We start from the raw sequence: 23,674 nt of genomic DNA on the forward strand, positions 1-23,674 counted from the left end.
AAACAGCATGCACCAAGAACTGAATCAATCACTAATCTCTGTAGCCATGACTGCAGAGGGTCACAATGCAGATACGTGCCATATCCATGGAGCAAAGGGTAAATACACATGAAATTAGAGTGGAAAACCAACATCAATGTCAACTGTGTCCAAATGCACCGACCTGTAGATTTCATACTCTTCCTGACAGATGCTGCACAGTGGATTACTCAGCAGGGGGCGACAATGAGCACAGGGTAAAGCTCCTCCCATGAGGTTCCAAGATTATAAAAACATGGCTGCTTTATTTCACAAACACCGAACCCCACACGTACACAGGTTTTATGTGGTATTACATCTCAGCCCGGATCACTTAATTGGAGCGGTGTGTGGTATTGTTGTATCTAGTATGCAGCCATGTTTGTCTAACCCTTGACAACCCTTTTAAGGCACCTGTCAGTCAGGATATTCATCAATTAAATGTGTCAATATAATGATGGCGTACTTACACAGTAATAACAACTCCAGCCGGTTTCTGTGTGAGCGGTTTCTGTCACCTCCAGGGCATTGTCATTGCGCAGGTATCCCATACGGTGAAGGCAGCCATCATGAAAAACCCGTGAGCAGATTCTGCATGGGTAGAGACTCTCAGCTGTCCAGACCTCGCAGATCTCACACATCTCATCATTGGTGATCTACAGAGATGAAACAATAGATTATACCTGCCCAATAATATGGCTCTATACAATCATGGATGTAAATTTCAAGGAGCAATGCCTAAGGTGTCTTAGGGCTAGTTCACACAAAGTTTTTTGCAGGTGGATTTTGATGCGGAATCTGCCTCAAAATCCACCTGCAAAACCAGCTTCATTGACTTCAATGGGAGCCACTCGCTTTTTTCCCCACTAGCTAGTAGGGGAAAAAAGAAGCGAGATGACCTATCTTGCCGTGGATTCCACATCTGAATCAGTTGTGGTGTCCGTGGCTTAAGACACGCTCCTGTTTAGGCCTAATTCATTTACTCAGGTGCGGTATTCCGCGATGAAACGCCGATGCATCACATCGGCATACCGTCGCAGCTAGCCACGCGTAAGTTCACACGGCGGAAACCATTTTCCACTGTGTGAACATACCGTAAAAGGGGTGTCCACACAAACAGAACCATATGTATACTTGCAGATACTTGAAAGTGAAAGAGGACCTTTCATGACTTGGGGCACCGGTGGTTTTTTATACCGCTGGAAAGCTGACAGTGCACTGAATTCAGCGCACTGCCGGCTTTCCCGATCTGTGCCCCGGGTAAAGTGCTATCAGTGCTGGTACCGTAGCTCTTCACAGTCAGAAGGGCGTTCCTGACAGTCAGTCAGGAATGCCCTTCTTCACAGCAGTGCCTATAGTGTTGTACTGTGTGAGCGGGGAGGAACATTCCTCCCCGCTCTCATAGTACAGTGGTATAGGTGCTGCTGTGAAGAAGGGCATTCCTGACTGACTGTCAGGAACGCCCTTCTGACTGTGAAGAGCTACGGTACCAGCACCGATAGCGCTTTACCCGGGGCACAGATCGGGAAATTCAGCGTACTGTCGGCTTTCCAGCGGTATATAAAACTGCCTGTGCCCAAAGGTATGAAAGGTCCTCTTTAAACATTTCTGCAATTATAAATATTTAAATATTTTGCAGAATTTTCAAGATTTTTCTCTGACTCTCTTAGTGGTGACAATCTTTTGTTTGATCAGTTGCCAATGGATACGATCATGACTGCAGGAACAGTCTTCCATTTGGAACTTGTCATATACTTAGCCATGATTTCCATATCCATATCCATTATCCATTGGCAACCAATCAAGACAACATCATCACTGCAACATGCATCGCTAGGAAGAATGATCTCCCCCTATAATGTTGCCACCCTATGAATAATGGCTCCTTCTCACCACAGGCTCAACACTTCTCTATGAAAAAGAGATTAATGGGTGCAGGTTAGGATAAACAAGCCAAAGAGGCTACTGTCAAAGTGGGGATCAGGGTTGACATCTTTTCCATCCACGATGCACGGTGGCTCAGTGGTTAGCACTACAGCCTTGCAGCACTGGAGTCTTGGGTTTGAATCCTGCCAAGGACAACATCTGCAAGGAGTTTGTATCATGTTATTTTGAAAATCTGGTCATCTTGATCCACACATTTTGGTATATGCTGAGCCAACAGGAAAGGTAAGTAAGGACATGAACATTGACTGCACTGGTAATTTACTGATCTAGGGGCAACCCTAGTAGGGAGTGATGGAGTCCAGAACCAGCAGATTGAGTGGACGAGACCCCCATATGCATTTTCGCTACAGACCCAGGTCTTTCTCTCCTCTATATGCAATCCTTTATTCCACAAAGAAAGGGGTTAAAGGCCTTCAGCCATGGTCTATTAAATAATCCAATCAGATTTCTAGTGCTGCCAATTCTGTAGAGTTGAGCTGAAGTATTGAGCTTTGAAATACTGATACAAATTGTTATGGTATTGATCTCGGCAGTCTCCGGCAGCTAAGTGCTGGGCTATGGATAATGTATTTGGAAAGACAGCATGCTGCGGTATTCATGTGCTGATTTCTTGGCTCTAAGTTATCACCCAAACCAAGAATTATAAAAACTGAATTACTTTCCAGGGCGAGATGCATTTCAAGAACCTCTCAACTGTAGAAGATCAAAGGGAATAAAACAAGCACCGGAGCAGAGTTCCAAGACCTCTGGAGCTCACTTGTATTAAATAGCGTTTCCTCTAGCTAACTCTGGGAAAACGTGTGCGACAAGCAATATGGGAACCATGGCGGCTCCCATGGGGAATATCACCCTGTTTCTAGCATTCCAAATAACTCAATATGCACTGATATATCACATGCTGATATTTTATTACATATCTTGGTATACTTTGCTGTGTAAAGACGTGCAATGCCCATACTGTACTCACACAAAAGCTGGCACAGCCATCGGCTATACCTCCCAACACCCCCAAACCATATACATGCTGGGCATGACTGAGGGTGCACATATGTTACTGGAGCCTTCTGATGGCGGCTTAACTCCTTGGGGAACAAAGGATAAGACATGGTAATATTTGACATTTGGAAATCCTTCTATTCATTGTATTTCACCAATAAGGAGTGTCTAATGGGTAGGTGATGAATGCTTATGGTTGGAGTATTTGCTTAAACCCTTGGGCCTGAAGCAAAACCAGTAACCTGTTTGTTGGCATTTTCAATTATAGTGCTGAATTTTCCTTTAGTAGCACTGTCATAGCCATTATGACAATGGTAGCATCCCCATCTTCTTCAGAGTGGCCTGCTGGGGGAGTTGCATACCACCCAGGGCCAGGAACAGACTTGACAGAATGGTTAGAAGGGACAGCTCTGTCCTGGGGAGCCCCCTGGACCCAGCACTGGTGGTGGGTTACAGAAGGACACTGTCCATGATGAGCTCCATGATGGAGAATAAATCCAATCCCATGTATGAGACCGTGATAGCACTGGGCAGTACTGTCAGTGACCGACTGCTTCACACCAAGTGTGAGAAGGAGCTATCGGTGACCCTTCCTCCCAAATGCGGTCAGGCTACATAATCTACATCAAACTAAGCGAAGAGCAGTCTGCACAGAGAACTAAATGATCCTGAGTCTTTCTTTTTTCTTCCTATTGCGCTATGACTCCTAGTATATTTTTATCTGCTATGAGCTATTTCTTGATTTATATTACTGTATATACTTGAGTATAAGCCGAGTTTTTCAGTACAATTTTTGTACTGAAAAAGCCCCCCTAGGCTTATACTCGAGTCAAGCGCAGGTTTTTCCAGGGAGAGAAGGTTGTCCAGCCAGAAGGTCCATGGGGAGTGCAGCGGGATGCCCTCACTGTCCGGCTCCTGTGGCAGCTCCAGGCCGGTGAACTCGGTCGATGATGGTTCAGGTACAGCTGCTCATCACTCTACGCCTTCAGCTGCTGCCTGTCCGATCCTGTGGGGAGAGGCATCTTCCTGTGAACCCCGCCAGCATCGTCACTATCTGTGCAGAGAGTCAGCAGTTTCGACGGCGAGTCCACAGGAAGATGGCACTCCCCACCTGTCTGAACCGGCAGCAACTGCAGGCAGAGAGTGATGAGCAGTTGCACCTGAACCTTGGAGCTGCTGCAGGAGCCAGACAGTGAGGGCATCCTGCTGCACTCCCTGTGGACCTTCTGGCTGGACAACCTTCTCTCTCTGGAACAACCGCAGCAGAATGTGAGTCCAACCTACACTGTGCAAACAATACAGTGTCTGGAGTGTATATAACAATATCCCCATAGGATAGGGGATAAATACTAGATTGATGTTGATGGAGGGGTCGGGGTTTGGGGTACAGTAGATCCTGTGGAAGGGGGGCTGTTTTGGTTGTCTGTCTGCCCCTTACCTGAGCTTAAAGGGGCAGACCCCCCACACTTGGAATTCAGCTTGACTACAGCCAGATTGAATATAGGGTATCTGCGTTGCTCCTATTCCGTCGGGAAGAGGTTAATAGGAGCACTGGATATACCCTATATTCAGCCAGGCTGAATTCCAAGTGGGGGGGGACCCCAGTCCTCAATCTCAGAGAAGGGGCAGACAGACAACCAAGACACCCCCTCCCCATCCCTAGCACCCAGCATCTACTGCACCCAAGAACTCCGTCTATTTTAACTTTTGAAATTTTCCAGTAGCTGCTGCATTTTTTTTAGACAAGTTATTCTAATTTAACAGAGCATTTGATTCTGAACCAAAATGTACTGCAATTTATTGAAACATATTTCTATTTTATGCCCTAAAAACCTCTCTAAAGTTCCTGCCATAGGTGTCTCCCTTCTAGATAATTTGCTGTACACTCTCTGTTACTAGAGACGTCCGATACTTAGATACCTGCATATTCACAGTGAGTAGAGGGAGGGTCTGTTTTCTTGTCACACACTGAATGTAGAGAGGAGAAGATCTTTTTCCTCATAGCCTCAAAACACATCGAGGACAGCTTTCTCTCTATACTGCACTGAGAGTATTCTGAAACAGCTCACACCATACAAGGTAAGACATTCACTATTTAACTATATGACTGTTTATGGGGATAACGTCTATCCTTAGGGAGAGACCACCTTCTATTCTTCCCATATATGACTGTTTGTGATATTAGAGATGGGCTATTAGTCTCAGACAGCAAGCAGTTTACCTTATTGTGGCCAAGTATCTCTTTTTCTGGGTCAGGGATATTTTTAGCTGTATCATGCCCTGTTTTTGCAGTCCACTGTCCTTAGACCAGCTCTGTAATGGTCACTTGAGTTTTTCTCAGCTATTTGTTGGCTACTTAATAGTCACTCCTGTTAAAATTGCATGAAAACAAACCACTAGTTATAGTAATGTATAGGGAAAGGGGCAGACTGCTCCATATTATATTTTAACCTTTCATGAAAACTCAGCTACGCTATAAATTAAAAGGGATTTCTCATGTTGAAAATATTTTGGGTTTACTTAGAACAGGTTTTCATGTTGTAATTAACAGGTGACTAGTATTCTCAACAACCAAAGTGATTAGACATTTTTGTAATATCTAGAATGTCAAAGCCCCAGTGTAAAGCATTTGGTTCCAAAGTCAGCTCTGAATTGAGTTGCATCCTTTGGGGAACCACCAGGATAATAATCTTAAGGGACTAGTCTGACCCTGAGTGCGTCCCATATCCTACATATTCTGAGCCCATCCTCCCACTGTAGAACAGAGACATACAGACATGTGTTCCAATGAGTGAATGAGCCATTTATAAATTTCATGGATTTGGTTTTTCTACATTTGGATTCAGCCATAGAGATTTTCCAGGTCAGGCCTGGCTCACATCTGTGTTCGGGAAGTCCGCTTGTGGACCCGCTGAACGGAATACCAAACGCATTAAAAAGTGGTGAGCAATGAAAATACATGGACCCCATAGACTATAGTGAGGTCCGTGTTTTTTCCGCACGAGTTATGTGGAGAGACAAGTACTTCAAGAACTACCTTTCGCTCCACATGACTCATGTAGACACCGCCAGGAAAACACATGGACCCCATTATAGTCTATGAGATCCATGTGTTTTCATTGCTTACTGCTTTTTAATGTGTTCAGTTTTTCGTTTGGGGGGCAAATTCAGCAGTTTGTTGGGGGGTTTTTTCAGTTGGTTTTACAATCATATGAGTTTCCTCACCTCTTCCCTCTGATCCAGGTTTATCTCCAGTTGTTCATCATCATTCAGAGCACGAGTTGGTCTGATGAAGGCCGGAGGGGTGAAACGTTTGGACTTATCAAACTCATCAGGTTCTACTCCTTTTCCATCTCTTAGTCTTTCCCAGGCTGCCCGATTTGTTGGGTTCTCTTGCCGGGGTTGAGATTGACAAGGAGAATCCGGGTTAGATTCACTTGCATCCTTCTCTTCTTCCAGCACTTGGTCCAACACATCTGCTTTACTCCCTTTCCTGATACAACCCTCAGATTTCCTCTTACTAGGCGGTTTGTCCTTCAGCCCATCCTTGAATGCGGAGACGGCAATGCTGACCTTCTGTACTTGCTCCACGGTCTGTCTTTTGGACATTAGCACACCCATCTTCCTGTCAAGATACAGACAAGGGATTAGCGTACCAGACGAAATCTAAAGACTGAAGATCTGGATTCTGTAGTTTGACAAATTAGGTTTCTCTATTGTAAGACAAGTTTTTTTCACCGATAGCTGAAGACAACCAAGTGACAAATCACCTAAAAAAACATAATGTTATCTTACCCTCACCAGATCATATATAGCATGAAATATTGTATTTTACTATACAGTAGCATGGGGTTCATAAGGCCTAGAGTATAATCATCGGAGGTCAGAGAAGGTGTCCCAAGAAAAAAATGCTCTGAAAGGTGGTTGGAAAATGGACAAAGTGGCGAATTGTTGACCAATTTACTAGATTCTCCCGATTGTATTAAGAGACAGCCACCACTTCATAAAGTTGCCACATGTCACTCAAACTTTAGTTTAAGACCAATAAAACACCAAACTTAACCAATCTGCCCCTTTGTGTTTCACTTAGTCTCCATTTTCCCCGATCTCTCCATGATGCCAGTGAAGGGACATGTTCTTGTTTTTGTCTGCAGAATAACATAGTCCAGCTCACACAGCTGACCGACTTGTTAAGCTGTATCGGTATAGATAGAAGCTTTCTACCTGGAATCCAGGACAGATATTTGTGCTGCTCTGTTTAGCTCACAGAGAATTGCCTGCTCTTATCTTGATGTGCACCACGTCTACTCTAATCACATTCAGAGACGCACATTTCTGCTGATTTCTTACTAGCTCTCACGCTGCAGGATCCTCTTGCTGACTAAGGCTTGCATGCAATTTATATAGCTGTCCTCTTACAAATAGTCCTTCCAACCCCCTATATATATGTACGCTCAACTAGCCAATTGTGCATATGTTCTGAATTGGAGAAAAGTAGCATTTTATGCTCCTGAGATCATGAGGATCAGGCATGTTGAAATCCAATAGCCCAATCCTTGTCTTCTCTAAGGCTTAGTTCACATGTGGAGCGTAATGGTGGATTTTGGCACCAAGAGTGACACAGGGAGCCGCGTCACTCTCAGGCCAAAACCCGCATGCCACGACTGTCATGGCTTCAGACAGTCGCGGCTTCCCCCTCTGGAGTAGGTTCAAATGAATGGGCCGACACAGGAAGTTGCTCCATGAGACGTGGAATCCGTCTGAAGAAAGGGCAGCCCACTTCTTTTTTCCGTGAGCGGCAACATGCTACTGTTCATAGAAAGAAATAGAAATATCCAGCTCACCATATATCTCCCGATACAAAAGTCCTCTGAAGAGCTTAGGCAAACAGGTGGACTCCTCCCGTCAGTATCAATAGACTCCAAACAGTAAAAGAAAGGCCAGCTGCATCCAGATTGACTTCAATTGTCTCGGTACTCCAATACATATAAAATATAACTTTTATTCCATTTTCGTTAAAAAGTTACATAGTAACTAAATACATGTTCACAGAAGACGGCGACGCGTTTCGGGTGTGTCACCCTTCTTCCCAGCTCAACTGTTTCTACTAACACTCTTCCCTATATACTACAAAATCCACATGAACACGCCTACCACATTACATGTTTAACCCACTATGAACCATACATAATAATATGCATACATCACAACGCATATGCATTAACAGATGAACAATAGGTTATCCATATATGTGTATAATACATAATATCAAAAAACATTTGGAATATTCAACATTTAATAATCTTAAGTACCGTATCACTACCGCATATTCTCTATTTCATGGTATCTACCACACATCTCGTATACTATGTGTCCATACTCACCAAAAACGCACTTCCGCTAAGAGCTTCCATTGAATACTAGACTCCTCATTATTCCGGGATAACCTGACATGCGCAGATATTCCAACAAGTCACATGACCTATCACATGATACACAGCCCGGTAAAGTTTGAAATCTAGAGCTGCATAGTGTACTATCTACACACTTATCCTACAGAATGAATCTCAACTCCAAAATCGGCATCCCCATCTCATAAATATAGACTTATAACATATTAATCTCTCCTAAAGAGACATTACACTTTAACTCAAATCCTACAGAAGTATAATTTATGTATTCAAATCTTAATAAATGTACGCTAAGTCTGATCGAATATTTAGACCATGAGGCTGACGTGATCCCCTCCCCAATCCCTTGGTCCTTAGAGAACTCCTTTAACTTGGAAATTAGATTGTGAGCTCTTATGGGTACAGATATATGAGACAAAAACAAAAAACAGCACCGAGCTGCATATGGTGAAGTACTGTATAATAATTAAAAAAAGAGAGAGCTGGTAAGATATCTTCTCACCTTGAATGGTTGTGACCACAACCGCTTATATAGACTTTCGAACCACTTAATGAGGGGGGTTCTCACCCGGTAATGAGACTGCAGGATCCTGTACCACCCTTGGTGTCGGTTGAATATTTAAAAAAGGACCGGAATACAGATAGGATCACCGCGCTCAGTAGATGAATAAAAAGTGCTTTATTTTGATAGAAGAAACACAACGCGTTTCGGGCATCTGTGCCCTTTCTCAAGTGTATATACTTAGTTCTCGTCGTACTGGACGCAAGCGTCCAGTACGACGAGAACTAAGTATATACACTTGAGAAAGGGCACAGATGCCCGAAACGCGTTGTGTTTCTTCTATCAAAATAAAGCACTTTTTATTCATCTACTGAGCGCGGTGATCCTATCTGTATTCCGGTCCTTTTTTAAATACTTATGGGTACAGGGATTTATTTGAGTTATAATAATTTGTGCACAGTGTAGGATTGAAGATTCTTGGGTCCATCAGATAAAATGATTCTGGATCAAATCAAATAAAATCAAATAGGCTTTATTGGCACATCCGAATGGATATTTGGCATTGCCAAAGCTAGTAAAGTGGGGGGGAGAGTTGGAGTCGAGGGGGAGAGTATGAGGGGGGGGAGTGGCTGATTTGGGGTATAACAGTCCATGGAGTCTCAACTTCCTCTTAGTTGGTGACTGCTATATGGGGAGGTGGGGTGGGGCAGGTGGTTTGGGGTATAACAGTCTGTAGAGTCTCATCTTCCTCTTAGTTGGTGACAGCTGGACAGTCCTTCCATCACATCCTCCAACAAACATAGTACCTTTCAAATTTGGGTGCTTCAGCTGGACTATTAATGTGTTAGACCCTGGGCCCACAAGACGATCCTTTGGTCAGACCAAAACTGACTGTTGAATATATATTGGTTCTACTAATAATAAGTATAGGGGCCTCTCAACACTCCTCTGATGGCAGATATCTGGATCAAAAATGATGGGGCTGGTGGATCTCACTATGCCCAATCGTCCTTAGAACAAATGCCGAACATGTGAAGCCTTCATTTTTAGTTTGGTAAGTGCTTGTTCTACTTGTGCCAATAACTTATTTAATTTCTATCACCTCTGTTCTCTCAACACTGTAGGGGATTGTAGGGTTATAGGTTGGACTTGATGGACTCATGTCTTTATCCAACCTCATCTACTATGTAACTATGTAACTATGATCCAGGCTTCAGAGTTTGATGTAACTCAAAAATACTCTACATGGTCTATGGTTACATCTAACGAATATAAGGAATATACTTATTATTCTACGTCTACGATTTTGAGTGCAAAGTCTTTTACCTACTACATTTTATGGTTTGGGACCATACATTTACACTCACTGAATAAAGTAGGGTGCAGCTTGCACCTCTACTACCACCCTTGAACTCCTTGAACATGGCATCAGCCTTTGAGGAGCATTGGAAGCTCCGGTAGAGATCCTTGCCACCTTGACCACAGTGACTGCTACTCCCAACACCTTAGCCTTCCTCCTAACAGATCTCCCAGTTTTAGGAGGTCCAGCTGACTAGCAAATGTATCTGAGAGTGTTCTGACTCTCTAACAAGAGTGTTGGGCAAATTTGGAATTCAGCTCCAAGCTGAAATGAGCATGCATGTGTATGGAGTAGAGATGAGAGAACCTTACAATTTTTTTTTTGTCGAATATTCCAAGGTTTGGCCCTTTGGTTTAATTCAGACCAAATTTGTTAGCAAATCTGGTGTCCCACAGTATCCTCTTTAGGCCTCTTCCAGCCCATGCATTGACTACAATGTGCATGAAGTCAGCCAGAGCTTGGAAGACACTTGAAGAGGATGCGGGGAGATTGCCAGGGCACGTGAGACCTGAGTCTCCACTTACTATAGGCTGGGGTTTGAGGAGACACTAGAGTATAATAGTGTGTTTTGGGTGGCGAACCCCAAAAGTTTTTGGTTCCGGTTGAACATGAAACTTTTTAAAATTCTTGTCGAATCCAGTTCTGTCCAAATTGGTTCACTCATCCCTAATCTAGAGAGGTTGAAATGAAAATATAACTTCTGCATATACTCAGCTTCTCTTTAACCTCAGAATCTCAGAAAACTGCAATATTGAGATTATTCATATTTCTATTCTAATAAAAATAAAATCAGTCATGGCCTCAGAACCGCTGACAGTTTCTTTTTCGGTAGGCTCACGGAATTCTACTTGCGCTACGATAAATAATATACTGCAAAACAAAGGCTGTGATGTTTGTTCCCTTCAAGATGATATCAGAAGGAGACAGCTGAGGAACAGGGACCTTTATTGGAATAAGAAATGGAGACCTGTCAGGGAGATGCTGTTATATTCCCTACCAATAACATGGATAAGAAAGTAACAGATCAAGAAAACGTATAAGACCATGACACATAGCGCAGACTCTTTGAAGAAATATTGTCAGAAAATATCCTAGTTCCCTAACAGCCTGTGGGTGCCATGCTTATTCACAGGGAGGGAATGAATCTTGTATGAACGTATGCAGGAGTCACTTCAAGCGTCTGTGTTACAATGTGGCGCAGCAGACGTCCTGTCAACAGGGAAAGATATCCTATTCGTAAAGAGCCTGGAGAAATCTATTAAACATCCATGATGACTGTAGAGACACAGAGCGTTCCTCAAGTACAGGCACGCCAAGGAGGATGACTAGTGAGAAGAGCGCACAGAGAGAGATGTACAATAGAGATGAAGAAGTTACTCGCTGTCTAATGAACATACCCAACGTCTGGTGAATTCATTAGACCTGGTAGATATAAAGGAGGGACATATCACTGGGTATTATAGTGGCCAAAATAGGGAGTGTTTAAGTTTATCAACATCATAATACCTTGGTTTACAAAGAATAAGGAGCCATTAGGACCACTTTGGCCAATTCTGACTTGGTTTAGACAGTAAAGATGTGTTCAAGAGGTTCCCGATGGACATATGTCTTATAGAATCTGGTGCACACATTCTGTGCTGAGGAGGTCTCTTTGCTTGGGTCTTTATAGAGGGTTCAGATCTACTGTGAGCCCTGGTTCTTAGAGGGCACACAAGCCCTTTTGCTACTTAAAGGCATTCTATAATCTGTTTTTAACTAAGCCCACACCAGAAGAGCCTTAAGAAAGGCTATTCTTCCCCTAACTTTAGAATTCTTCTCCGCACTGCCATTCAGTAGATATCCCAGTTTTCATTGTTATGCTAATGAGTCTCCAGACAGCACAGGGGGCGTCGAACAGTGCTCGAACAGCACTGGGGTGTCCCCTGTGCTGCTTGAAAACTCTCCAGCGCCGCCTCCATCTTCTTCTCCGCCTTCGCTCCTGCATCACCGTTGCACCTTCATCCAAAAGTGCCAACTGCACATGTCCATCGGCCATTTTCCAGGAGAGGCCACAGGAAAATGGCCGACGGACACGCGCAGTCAGCACTTTTGGATAAAGATGTGACAATGACATGAGAGAAGAGTTTTTAAGCAGCACAGGGGATGTTTCCATTGCCGTTTGAGCACAGGGGACATCCCCTGTGCCATCTGGAGACTCATTAGCATAACGACGAAAATCGGGATATCTACCGAATGTCGGCGCGGAGAAGAATTCTAAAGTTAGGGGAAGAATAGCCTTTCTTAAGGCTATTCCGACATATGCTTAGTTAAAAATGGGATTCTAATGATAGAATCCCTTTAAGAAGACACTGGTATTATATATGGCATATGGTAGTTAAAGTAGTATTAAAGTTTTTTTCCCACGGAGGTCCACAGTGAGGTCACAGCTTTGCTCTACTGCTGGCACCAGCTATTCTGTTCAGAAATACTTATGTAATACAATATTCAATGGTTCATATCACATACTGTATATAGCAAAATGTATAAATATACATATAGACAAATTTTGTTAGTTCGTTCTGTTCGTTGTTTGGTTTTGTTAAAAATCTAACAATTTGGGATATTCAGGTCGAACCGAGCTCGTGACGAAGCATTTAGGCCATCTCTAATAGGTATTCTGAACAGTAAGGCAACTGTGCAAGCACGGCTCTTTCCATTCATTTTGATAGAAAAGAGGTGAGAGATGCACTTTCAAGTTTACCTTTTCATTCAAGATGGAGTCAGTAGACCCCTGTTCTCAAGATAGGTGCAGGTAATAGCAGTGGGATCCCCAACTATTAAATATGTATGGCGTATTCAGTGGAAAAGAATACAATATCCCTATGAGTTCTATTTATTAGCATATATATGTCATATCTCCACCAAATGGTTAAATGGGGGTTTTCCATATTAAATTTGTAAACAATTAAAAATTTAAAATTTTTACAAATAATTAACTAAGATAATTAAAAATGTAGAGTCCTTGTCTAATAACTTTTACACAGTAAAGAAAGCATGGCTAGGTTTATGGAAAGTATGAGACCATAGAAAGTTCCTACATTGATGGTCAAATCCATTGGCCACTGATCAAAAAAAAACAAAAAACACTATCTCCACTAAGATGGTTAGAGAAAATCTTTAATATCTGCCAATGTTTTAATTATCTGTCCATCAACATTTGTAATTGTCTACAAAGTTAAAATAAATATATATATGAATGAATAGGAAATAACTTGGCACTCACCCTATATGTAAAAAATCCAAGCTTTATTGAAGAAGTCCAGGTAAAAACACATACAATGGGAGGAGGCACGCTCTTCCTCTGAGTGTGCCTCCTCCCATTGTATGTGTTTTTACCTGGACTTCTTCAATAATGCTTGGATTTTTTACGTATAGGGTGAGTGCCAAGTTTTTTTCTATTATTCATATATCTTTTGGACTTTGCTTCACTTTGAGCACCACCCTGACATAGTAATTTTTTTCACCCCTATCCAGGCTATTACGTTTTTTGGTAGTGCCACCTTGCTCCACATATAATATATTATATATATATATATATATATATATATATATATATATATATATATATATACACTCACCGGCCACTTTATTAGGTACACCATGCTAGTAACGGGTTGGACCCCCTTTTGCCTTCAGAACTGCCTCAATTCTTCGTGGCATAGATTCAACAAGGTGCTGGAAGCATTCCTCAGAGATTTTGGTCCATATTGACATGATGGCATCACACAGTTGCCGCAGATTTGTCGGCTGCACATCCATGATGCGTATCTCCCGTTCCACCACATCCCAAAGATGCTCTATTGGATTGAGATCTGGTGACTGTGGAGGCCATTGGAGTACAGTGAACTCATTGTCATGTTCAAGAAACCAGTCTGAGATGATTCCAGCTTTATGACATGGCATTGCATTATCCTGCTGAAAGTAGCCATCAGATGTTGGGTACATTGTGGTCATAAAGGGATGGACATGGTCAGCAACAATACTCAGGTAGGCTTTGGCGTTGCAACGATGCTCAATTGGTACCAAGGGGCCCAAAGAGTGCCAAGAAAATATTCCCCACACCATGACACCACCACCACCAGCCTGAACCGTTGATACAAGGCAGGATGGATCCATGCTTTCATGTTGTTGACGCCAAATTCTGACCCTACCATCCGAATGTCGCAGCAGAAATCGAGACTCATCAGACCAGGCAACGTTTTTCCAATCTTCAATTGTCCAATTTCGATGAGCTTGTGCAAATTGTAGCCTCAGTTTCCTGTTCTTAGCTGAAAGGAGTGGCACCCGGTGTGGTCTTCTGCTGCTGTAGCCCATCTGCCTCAAAGTTCGACGTACTGTGCGTTCAGAGATGCTCTTCTGGCTACCTTGGTTGTAACGGGTGGCTATTTGAGTCACTGTTGCCTTTCTATCAGCTCGAACCAGTCTGGCCATTCTCCTCTGACCTCTGGCATCAACAACGCATTTCTGCCCACAGAACTGCCGCTCACTGGATGTTTTTTCTTTTTCGGACCATTCTCTGTAAACCCTAGAGATGGTTGTGCGTGAAAATCCCAGTAGATCAGCAGTTTCTGAAATACTCAGACCAGCCCTTCTGGCACCAACAACCATGCCACGTTCAAAGGCACTCAAATCACCTTTCTTCCCCATACTGATGCTCGGTTTGAACTGCAGGAGATTGTCTTGACCATGTCTACATGCCTAAATGCACTGAGTTGCCGCCATGTGATTGGCTGATTAGAAATTAAGTGTTAACGAGCAGTTGGACAGGTGTACCTAATAAAGTGGCCGGTGAGTGTATATATATATATATATACACAATGTGGACAAAATTGTTGGTTGTTTAATGAAAGAAAAACCCACAATGGTCACAGAAATAACTTGAATCTGACAAAAGTAATAATGATGAATAAAAATTGTTGACAAGCCACAAAGCTTCTGGGAAAATGCTTATCTTGAAAAGAACACTGTCCTTACTGTGAACATGTTATGTTTTGGGGTTGCTTTGCTGCATCTGGCACAGGGTGTCTTGAATCTGTGCAGGGTACAATGTAATCTCAAGACTATCAAGGGATTCTAGAGAGAAATCTGCTGCCCAGTGTCAGAAAGCTTGGCCTCAGTCACAATGACCCAATACACACAGCTAAAAACACCCAAAAATGGCGAAGAGGAAAACTTTGGACTATTCTGAAGTGGCCTTCTATGAGTCCTGACCTAAATCCTATTGAGTATCTTTGGAAGGAGCTGAAACATGCAATCTGGTAAAGGCATCCTTCAAACCCGAGTCAACTGGAGCAGTTTGTACATGAGGAGGCCAAAATACCTGCTGAGAGGTGCAGAAGTCTCATTGTTAATCGTTTGATTGCAGCGATTGCCTCAAAAGGTTGTGCAACAAAACATTAAGTTACGGGAACCATCATTTCTGTTCAGGCCTGTTTCATGAGTTTTACTTTAAAAATAAAAAATAATTCTGTTGCAATTTCTGACTTTCATTTGTTCGTTTTCATAGAAATTTTATTCATTATTACTTTTGTCAGATTCAAGTTATTTCTGTGACCATTGTGGGGATTTCTTTCATTATACGAGGGGTACCAACAATTTAGTCCATGTGTGTATACAAGGGAACACCCCTTTAATGCTATACTTTTGTCTATGATACATAAGGATATTTTATGGTGCGACACAAGTGGAATCCATTAGACGTATATGTTGTCTTTCCTCTATGCTAAAATAGACTCATGGCCAAGGTGAAAGCAATACGGCAGACTGTTCATTGTTCCAAAAGCAATTGCCTGCCGCTCTCCCCCTTCTCCACGGCTACTAACAATTGATTTTCATTAGAGAATGAATGGCGGTCATCACATCTAAACAATTAGCGACCTTTCTCCAACATAAAACAATCGAGCGTTCCCGCAGGAGACCGGCCACCAAACAGCAGTCAGCGATTGCAGCTCCAAGGAAATTAACAAGTTCTGTGATCCCAACAGTGAAGGAAACATTTGCATCAAACCTGGCAGATTAGCAGCAAGCCAAGGGAGCAGGGCTCGGCAGGAAAAGAATAGCGGGTGCCATATAACATGGCATATGACAAATAGGACACTAAATTCATGGGCTATGCATTGGCAAACCAACACTATCTAGCAAGCATTGAAAGGGTATATCATCTGTACATCAATACCATCCCTTTGAATTTTAAGGGGAGACGCATGGTGTGGACCCAAACTATGTGAAAAATAGAAGTATCAGTCCATTATCCCATCTAAAACCTATCTATAAAACGGTTTCCTAGAAGTCCTGACAGTGATCTCCACTATTTATAAAACATAGTATAGGACAGTGTCAGGGCTCCTAGGAACCTATCTATAAAACATAGTGTAGAACACTGTCAGGGCTCCTAGGAACCTATCTATCCATCATCTAGGCAAACACAAATGAAGTTATGTCAAAGTAAAAAATTACATAATTATATTCTGGGATATCTTCAGACCCCAAAGTATAATAAATGGAAAGCTGAGAGATGACAAAAAAAAAAAAAAAAAAAAAAAAAACATACTCACTTTCCCTAACCACTAATGGGCCTCCTCATCTGGCACTTTCCTTGTGACATCTGGCATTCTTCTGGTACATGCCCAGGTAAGCACTGAGGCCCAATCACAGGTGAACCTGGCCAGATGACATTACTGGGAGAGCACCATAAGCTACAAAGAGACTCAATATTCCAACAATATTCAGGATGAACCCCGCTCTAACTAACCTCCATTTTGGTTCTTGCACACCACTTATCTGTCCAAGGCTGATTTAATTAGGTCATAATTTGGGTGAACTACACTCCTATTCATTCAGAGGCCAGACATAACATGGTTGTGAAACACATTTGCCCTAATTCAAGGGGGACCAAGACCCTAAGGGTTAGTTCACACGGGGACATGGACGCTGATTTTGACAGCGGATTTCGCGGCCAAATCAGCGTCCATACAATGTCCACACTATGTGAACTGCTCCCGCCGCGACCATCGCGGTCGCGGCTTTCACCTCCGCTGTCGGCTCAAATGAATGAGCCGACATGGAGGGCGCTGCGGCTGAGCGGAAGCCGCGGCTCAGCGCGCGCGGCTTCCGCCTGAAAGATAGGTCATGTCGCTTCTTTTTCTGCTAGCGAGCTAGCAGAAAAAAAAAAGCGAGCAGTTCACATAGGGATACATTGTATGGACGCTGATTTGGCCGCGAAATCCGCTGTCAAAATCAGCGTCCATGTCCCCGTGTGAACTAGCCCTAAGAGAGGCAAGTCATTTTAGTGTAGGAACCCACCTAAAAGAGGTTGCCTTGACGGGGCAGGTGAGCTTACAATTACAGTTTGATCAAAATGTAAAAAGTACCAAGAACCTCATCCTCATGTCTCCTTATATACTGTAGGCATTTCCAGTTTTGCTCTTGGTGTTAGCAGGGGGCTGTTGTAACTTTGTGCCCTATAGTTACACCAGCATATAAGAACCTTTTTAGAAACATATCTCTAATCTGTATCTATTTCCCCATTAACTGATTTGTCAGATAATAAAAAAAAACATTGGTTGGAGATTTATTAAAACTGGAGTGTAGTATGTCAGTCTTGATAATAAGTGAGATATACTAAAATTATTAAATGAAATCTGCACCCGCTAGGAATTTTCCCCATTTTCTGGCACAAATAATGTGGTAAGCGCAGCATTAGAGATGAGCGAACAGTGAAATATTCGAGATTCTATAGTCGTTTCGAGTAGAGCCTCAATATTCGACTACTCGATCGAATATCGAATCCCATTATAGTCTATGGGGGGAAAATGCTCGTTTCAGGGAAAACCACTATTCGACTAAAGGAGAGTCACCAAGTCCACGAATAGCAGGAGGAGAGTGTTTAGGAGGAGCGCTGTGCTGTTGCGCTGATAAAAAAGTAAGCTCCCTCGTAACCGCAAGCTGCCAGCTCTCCCAACTAGCAAGGATGAGCCTGCTGCAGAACCAGCGTTGATTTGCCGCAGGCTCGCCCTTGCTAGTCGGGAGATCTGGCAGCTTGCTGTTACGAGGGAGCTGACTTTCTCATAGGAATGAATTGACCAGCGTTGATTGGCCAGTGTACAGCATGCGGCCAATCAACGCTGGTCTTGCCGGAGGTTCGTCTGTGAGGAGGCGGAGTCTAAAATTGGACCACTTTGGAGACTGCTATGGTCCGATCTTAGACTCCGCCTCCTCACAGACGGCAGGACCAGCATTGATTGGCCGAATGCTGTACACTGGCCAATCAACGCTGGTCAATTCAATCCTATGAGAAAAAGTAAGCTCCCTCGTAACAGCAAGCTGCCAGCTCTCCTGACTAGCAAGGACGAGCCTGCTGTAGAACCAGCGTTGATTTGCCGAATGCTATACACTGTATAGCATTCGGCCAATCAACACTGGCTCTGAATCGAATATTTACTGCGAATAGCTAGTAGTATTATATCAAGTACGAATATTTCGAATACCGTAGTAATACCTGCTCGATCGAATACTACTCGCTCATCTCTACGCAACATATATGGATTATCCTCCCATCCCCATATCCAAATAATGGGACAAGTGCAAATCACATCGATGAAACAAAGTCACTTCGCTCCTATTTGAAGCCCCTTCCCCTGAGGACGAGCCACAATTTTGCATCTACTTTCATACGTCTATTTTAATTCCACATTTTAAATATGAAATGTAAATGAAGGAAATTTATGTAATTTTACCGCTTGTTTCTTCTCAATATCGCTGAGATGTTTCGTGCCTGTGTCTAATGACTCATTCATCATCCTGCGAGATGCTCGTAAGTGTTCTGGGTGACATTACAAGGAAATTTTCTGTGTTTCTATTATAACGTATTTCCCTGCTCTATACACTTTCTCTTGTACAATTTCCCTTCAAAGATCTCGCTGTAATTTTCCCTTTTCATCTATTATTTGGCCTGAGTGAAGATTTACTCTATCCGGTTACATCTTAGTGGGATTATTCTGCTTATACCAGTGATTTGCATGTTACGTGGATTATATATGCGCAATGGTCTATATCACTATATACAAGAAGATGCATAACTTATCTTAGGTGCCCTATATGGCCAAAATTAGAAATGTATTATTTTGTTGCATTCTTATACACTGTCTACCAATAAGTATTTGGACACCTGTGGTCCACGCGGCACGAGCGGCAATTACAGCCTCAGCCCTCCGGGGGCATGCTTTCCACAAGTCCTTGTATGACGGCTAGTGGTATTTTATTCCATTCAGCTTGGAGAAGACAGGTAAGTTCTTTCACTGATTTTGGACGGCTGCTGCACCCCTTAGTTCGGCGATCCAACTCGTCCCAGAGGTGCTCGATAGGGTTCAAGTCTTGGCTCTGGACAGGCCAGTCCAGTTGGTTAACCTGTACCAAGCCATGGTAGACCTCGCTACATGACAGCTGGCGCGGTGATCCTGGAAGTAACATTGGAGAAGACAGGCCCATAGAACTGCCATAATGTAGGAAGCACACTTATCTAACATAGTGTAATAGGTGTGAGTTTACCATGCACTGGGACCAAGGTTCCCAGTCCATACCAGGAGAAATACCCCCAGACCATAACTCCACATCTGCTGAACTTTACTGGGTGTCCAAATACTTATTGGTAGACAGTGTATATCACCATCATATTCTGCAGTGCTTTACTGTTACTGTGCCATATAGGGTTCACTATCTAAATTCCCTATCAGTAGGTCTTTGGAGTGTGGGAGGAAACCGGAGTACCCGGAGAAACCCACGCATACATGGGGAGAACATACATTAGAAGCTAGGAATCCAGTTTTGCAAGCCTACACTGGAACCCACTGAACCCCTGTATTGCATCAATTGTAAACCGGTGGACAAACATCAATGGGACCGCATGGGTAATAGTATGGGCCATACTAAACAGCTCCATAACTTTAAGGGTATGTTTGCATAGAGGAATATGCTGCGGATTTGGAGCAGAGTCCATACCCAAATCACCAGCAGATTCTGCCCAGATTCTGCCTTTCATTGCTTTTAATACAAGGCAGAGATTGCAAGATCCTGCTCGATCTTGCTGTTGATCCCATTCATTAGGGCCTAATCAGCAGCAGAAACCCGCAACTAAATGCCGATACCTGCCCCAGTATCCCATTGTGGGTGGACTGGAAAACTGTGGTGGAAAATGAAGAGGGATTCCTAAAAGAAGTCTGATACCAGAACGCAGAATATCAATCCTGCCCTGCAGATAAATAGGGTAGGGTCACCTCAAGAATCAAGTTTTTTTTTCCCTTTGTATCGTCGTTTCCACTGCCAATACATTGCATTTTTTTTGTCAATATGCAAATGAGCTATTTGAATCAATGGAGACTTTGCCACTTATCTCTAGGGAGCAATGGTAATACCTTTGTTGCTTCAAATGAATGGGCCTAGCCGGGAGGGAGTGTCACGAGGCGGACGTCCACGGCTGAATCGGCCGCAGAATCCACTTGAAAAAAGGGCATGTTGCTTCTTTTTTCCCACGAGCGGGAACAAACCACTCGCAGAAAAAGGAAATGACCAGCTCCCATTGATTTCAATAGGAGGCGGTTTTTTGAGCCGGATTCTGATGCGGATTCCACATCAAAATCCAGCCCAGAAAACACCGTCTGAACCCGGCCTTAAAGTGGTTTTCCAGCTTCCAAAATCATCCACAGCAGTGCTAAATCCTCACCTTTCCTGTGTGCACCCTTTGCTTGGCTTTATTTTACTTGCTACTCCATCTATCACTGTTAATTACATGCAGTGAATCTGTGAACTCTTTTTTCCCACTTTCCCCTGCCAGGAAATCACAGGTAACAAATCATTCCCAAATCTGAGGTCACATGCTGCTGAGATATTTTTTATGCTGCTTGAACTGCTAACAGGGAGGGGTAGTCAGCTTGCAAATGAAACATAATAGCTTTGATTAATGACCTGACAATAAATCAAATAAATGGTGCTGAATTTAAGCAGGATATAGATTAGGATATTTATTGTACTGATGTATCCTGTTATTTGGCTCAGATTAAAAAAACTGTATAACTCCTTTAAGGACAAAGAACAGCCGAACCTCAAAGAACGAAGACTGCTTAAACTCACAGTGCAGGGCTGCCGAGCGTTGAAGGTTGTAGCTACAAAAACAAAATCATCTATTGTACTTTGCATTGCAACAACAATACCAGAACTGTGAGTCAGTAAGGAGCTATGTGTTCCCTGGGGCGAATCATGGCAGATGAATGGATGAACCTGGGATTGAGGGATGCCCTATATACCAGAAAGCTTAGAATGTACTCCTACATTTACTGGAGCAGGGATAATGGTATGAGGCTGGATTTATGGTTGGTTTTCTTTCTTCCAATGAAGAATAATGGGGTAATAACTTCGAAAAGATCCTTCTTTCTCCAGCAAGTGAAATCATGACTTATAGAGCTTATCCTGGAGGACCTTGAGTGACCCAACCTCAAAGCTGTCAAATATCTTGCCCTGTGATGGAGCAATATAAGAATTGGGGTATATCCCGTCATAAAATAACCAGTCAAATTTGCCATTTAGCATTTTGGCATCAACAGTAAGTCAATAGGGTTGAGCGATCGGGATCAGGAAAAATCGCATCCCGATCGGCGATCGAGCAAATTTCATGATCGGGATCGGCTGGAAAATTATCGAAAATCGGATTTTGAAATCTCAAGATCGGCTCAACCCTACTGTATATGTAATATACAGTAGGGTTGAGCGACCGGGATCAGGAAAGATCGGATCCGATCGTTGATCGAATTTCGATTGGCTGGAAAATGATCGGAAATCGGATTTTAAAATCGATCCAGAAATCTCAAGATCAGCTCAACCCCATAAGTCAAACATCCTTTGGATTTTCTGTACCTGGGGCAGAATTGCTTGTCCACACCAAACCCCTTGCACAAACCACTCTGGATACATGTCATATCAGCCGTCTTCCTGCTAGCTATGGCCCTGACATAAATACAAGGCTAAGGAGGTAAGAAGGAAGCAAGATGTCAATCGTTTCCTTCTCAGCAGAGGCAGCTAGGAAATTATTAACCCTGTTGACCCTGCAGAACACTCAATATGTTCCATAATAACATGTTACTACTAGAGGGTATGAAATTCCGGCTCCTCCATCCAGACGTTGCTCTTTAGCTGCTGCTCCTTGATCTCATCTCCACTTGTTTTGCACTGCAAACAAATATACAACAGCATTTCCCCATGTGACGGCGCCAAAACTACCGCGCTAAATGTATTATAAATATCCGATTTACAAACCCACATTTGTTATAGCGCACCATGAGCCAAGGAGTCTGCATAAATAATAAACCAGCCTTTTACAAATGGGCTCAATCGGGTTTGGCTCAATGTGCGGATTGTTTATAATGTGCTGAAGTCATTGGAAATCTGCATAGAACAAGGTGCTAGTCTTGTGAGAGAGACGGAAATTGATGCAATAAAACTCTTTTGCAATTTTCCCGAGTCGCGTTGGGGAGCAGAGTTGACTCTACCGGGACGGCAATAATCCTTATTTTCAATTTGTTGCTTTGAGATAATGGAAAAAATAAGGCAAGATGAAATCAAACAAATATTACAAGTCTTAAAGGAGAACTAAAGACACAAGAAGTAGCAATAATATAACCTTGGCATATCGTTGAGCCTGATCTTCTGCTGAAACTACATTAGCGCAATATTTCCCTTGATATCACTTGCCTACGGTGGGTTTGCAGCCGGTGCCAATCACCCTTGTAATTACGGTTTTGCAGAAAGACCAGTTAATAAGAAACCTGATGGCGTTTCAAGGAAGTGGAAATGTTGCTGGAGGGAAATACAGTTACTTCATCCCTTTGCAACCTATAAATTCGTAGGAGGGCAAAACTGTTCTGGTACATTGTGATCTACGTAGATTCCATTACAATGAAGGATTAGGGGGCATTCACATGGAGGAAGTTGGCGCTGGTCCGGGCATGATGAGTCGCGTCAGAATCGTCACGGAAAAAAAGCCTCCCATTGACTTCAATGGCTTCCATTTTCCGCACGGAATCCATTGAACTCAATGGGAGGCTTTTTTTCCCATTGAGTTCAATGGGTTCTGCGCTGAAAACGGAACCCATTGAAGTCAATGGAAGGCTTTATTTAAAGGGGTTTTCCAGGACTAAGATGTTAATGATGTCCTAACTTTAAGGGTGCATTCACACGGCGTAAAATAACGCGGCGTATACGATCCGGGCTCCCATTGAAATCAATGGGAGCATATACGATGCTCAGAATCTCACACGGTGTATACGTGCAAGGTCACGCGGCACGTTACTCCGTGTGAATGCACCCTAAGATTGGTAAAGTCTAGCACCTAGGACCCCTGCCAATCAGCTGTTT

General features: G+C 43.0%; 1 protein-coding gene across 2 annotated transcripts in view; it reads right to left on the minus strand.

Annotated features, from left to right (window-relative positions):
• PHF24 (PHD finger protein 24) overlaps positions 1–23,674 on the minus strand; it is a 99,284-nt gene that overhangs the window by 44,157 nt on the left and 31,453 nt on the right. Inside the window, exons 2-3 of one of the 2 annotated variants that reach the window (XM_075269755.1) lie at positions 6,187–6,582; positions 489–674 (exon numbers count right to left, since the gene is read on the minus strand). In XM_075269755.1, the coding sequence (XP_075125856.1) occupies positions 489–674; positions 6,187–6,582 (582 nt within the window). Of the gene's footprint in view, positions 1–488; positions 675–6,186; positions 6,587–23,674 lie in introns of both variants that reach the window. The other variant, XM_075269754.1, reaches the window with a different exon arrangement.

This window comes from Leptodactylus fuscus, chromosome 1, assembly GCF_031893055.1.
Source record: "Leptodactylus fuscus isolate aLepFus1 chromosome 1, aLepFus1.hap2, whole genome shotgun sequence".
Taxonomy (NCBI): domain Eukaryota; kingdom Metazoa; phylum Chordata; class Amphibia; order Anura; family Leptodactylidae; genus Leptodactylus; species Leptodactylus fuscus.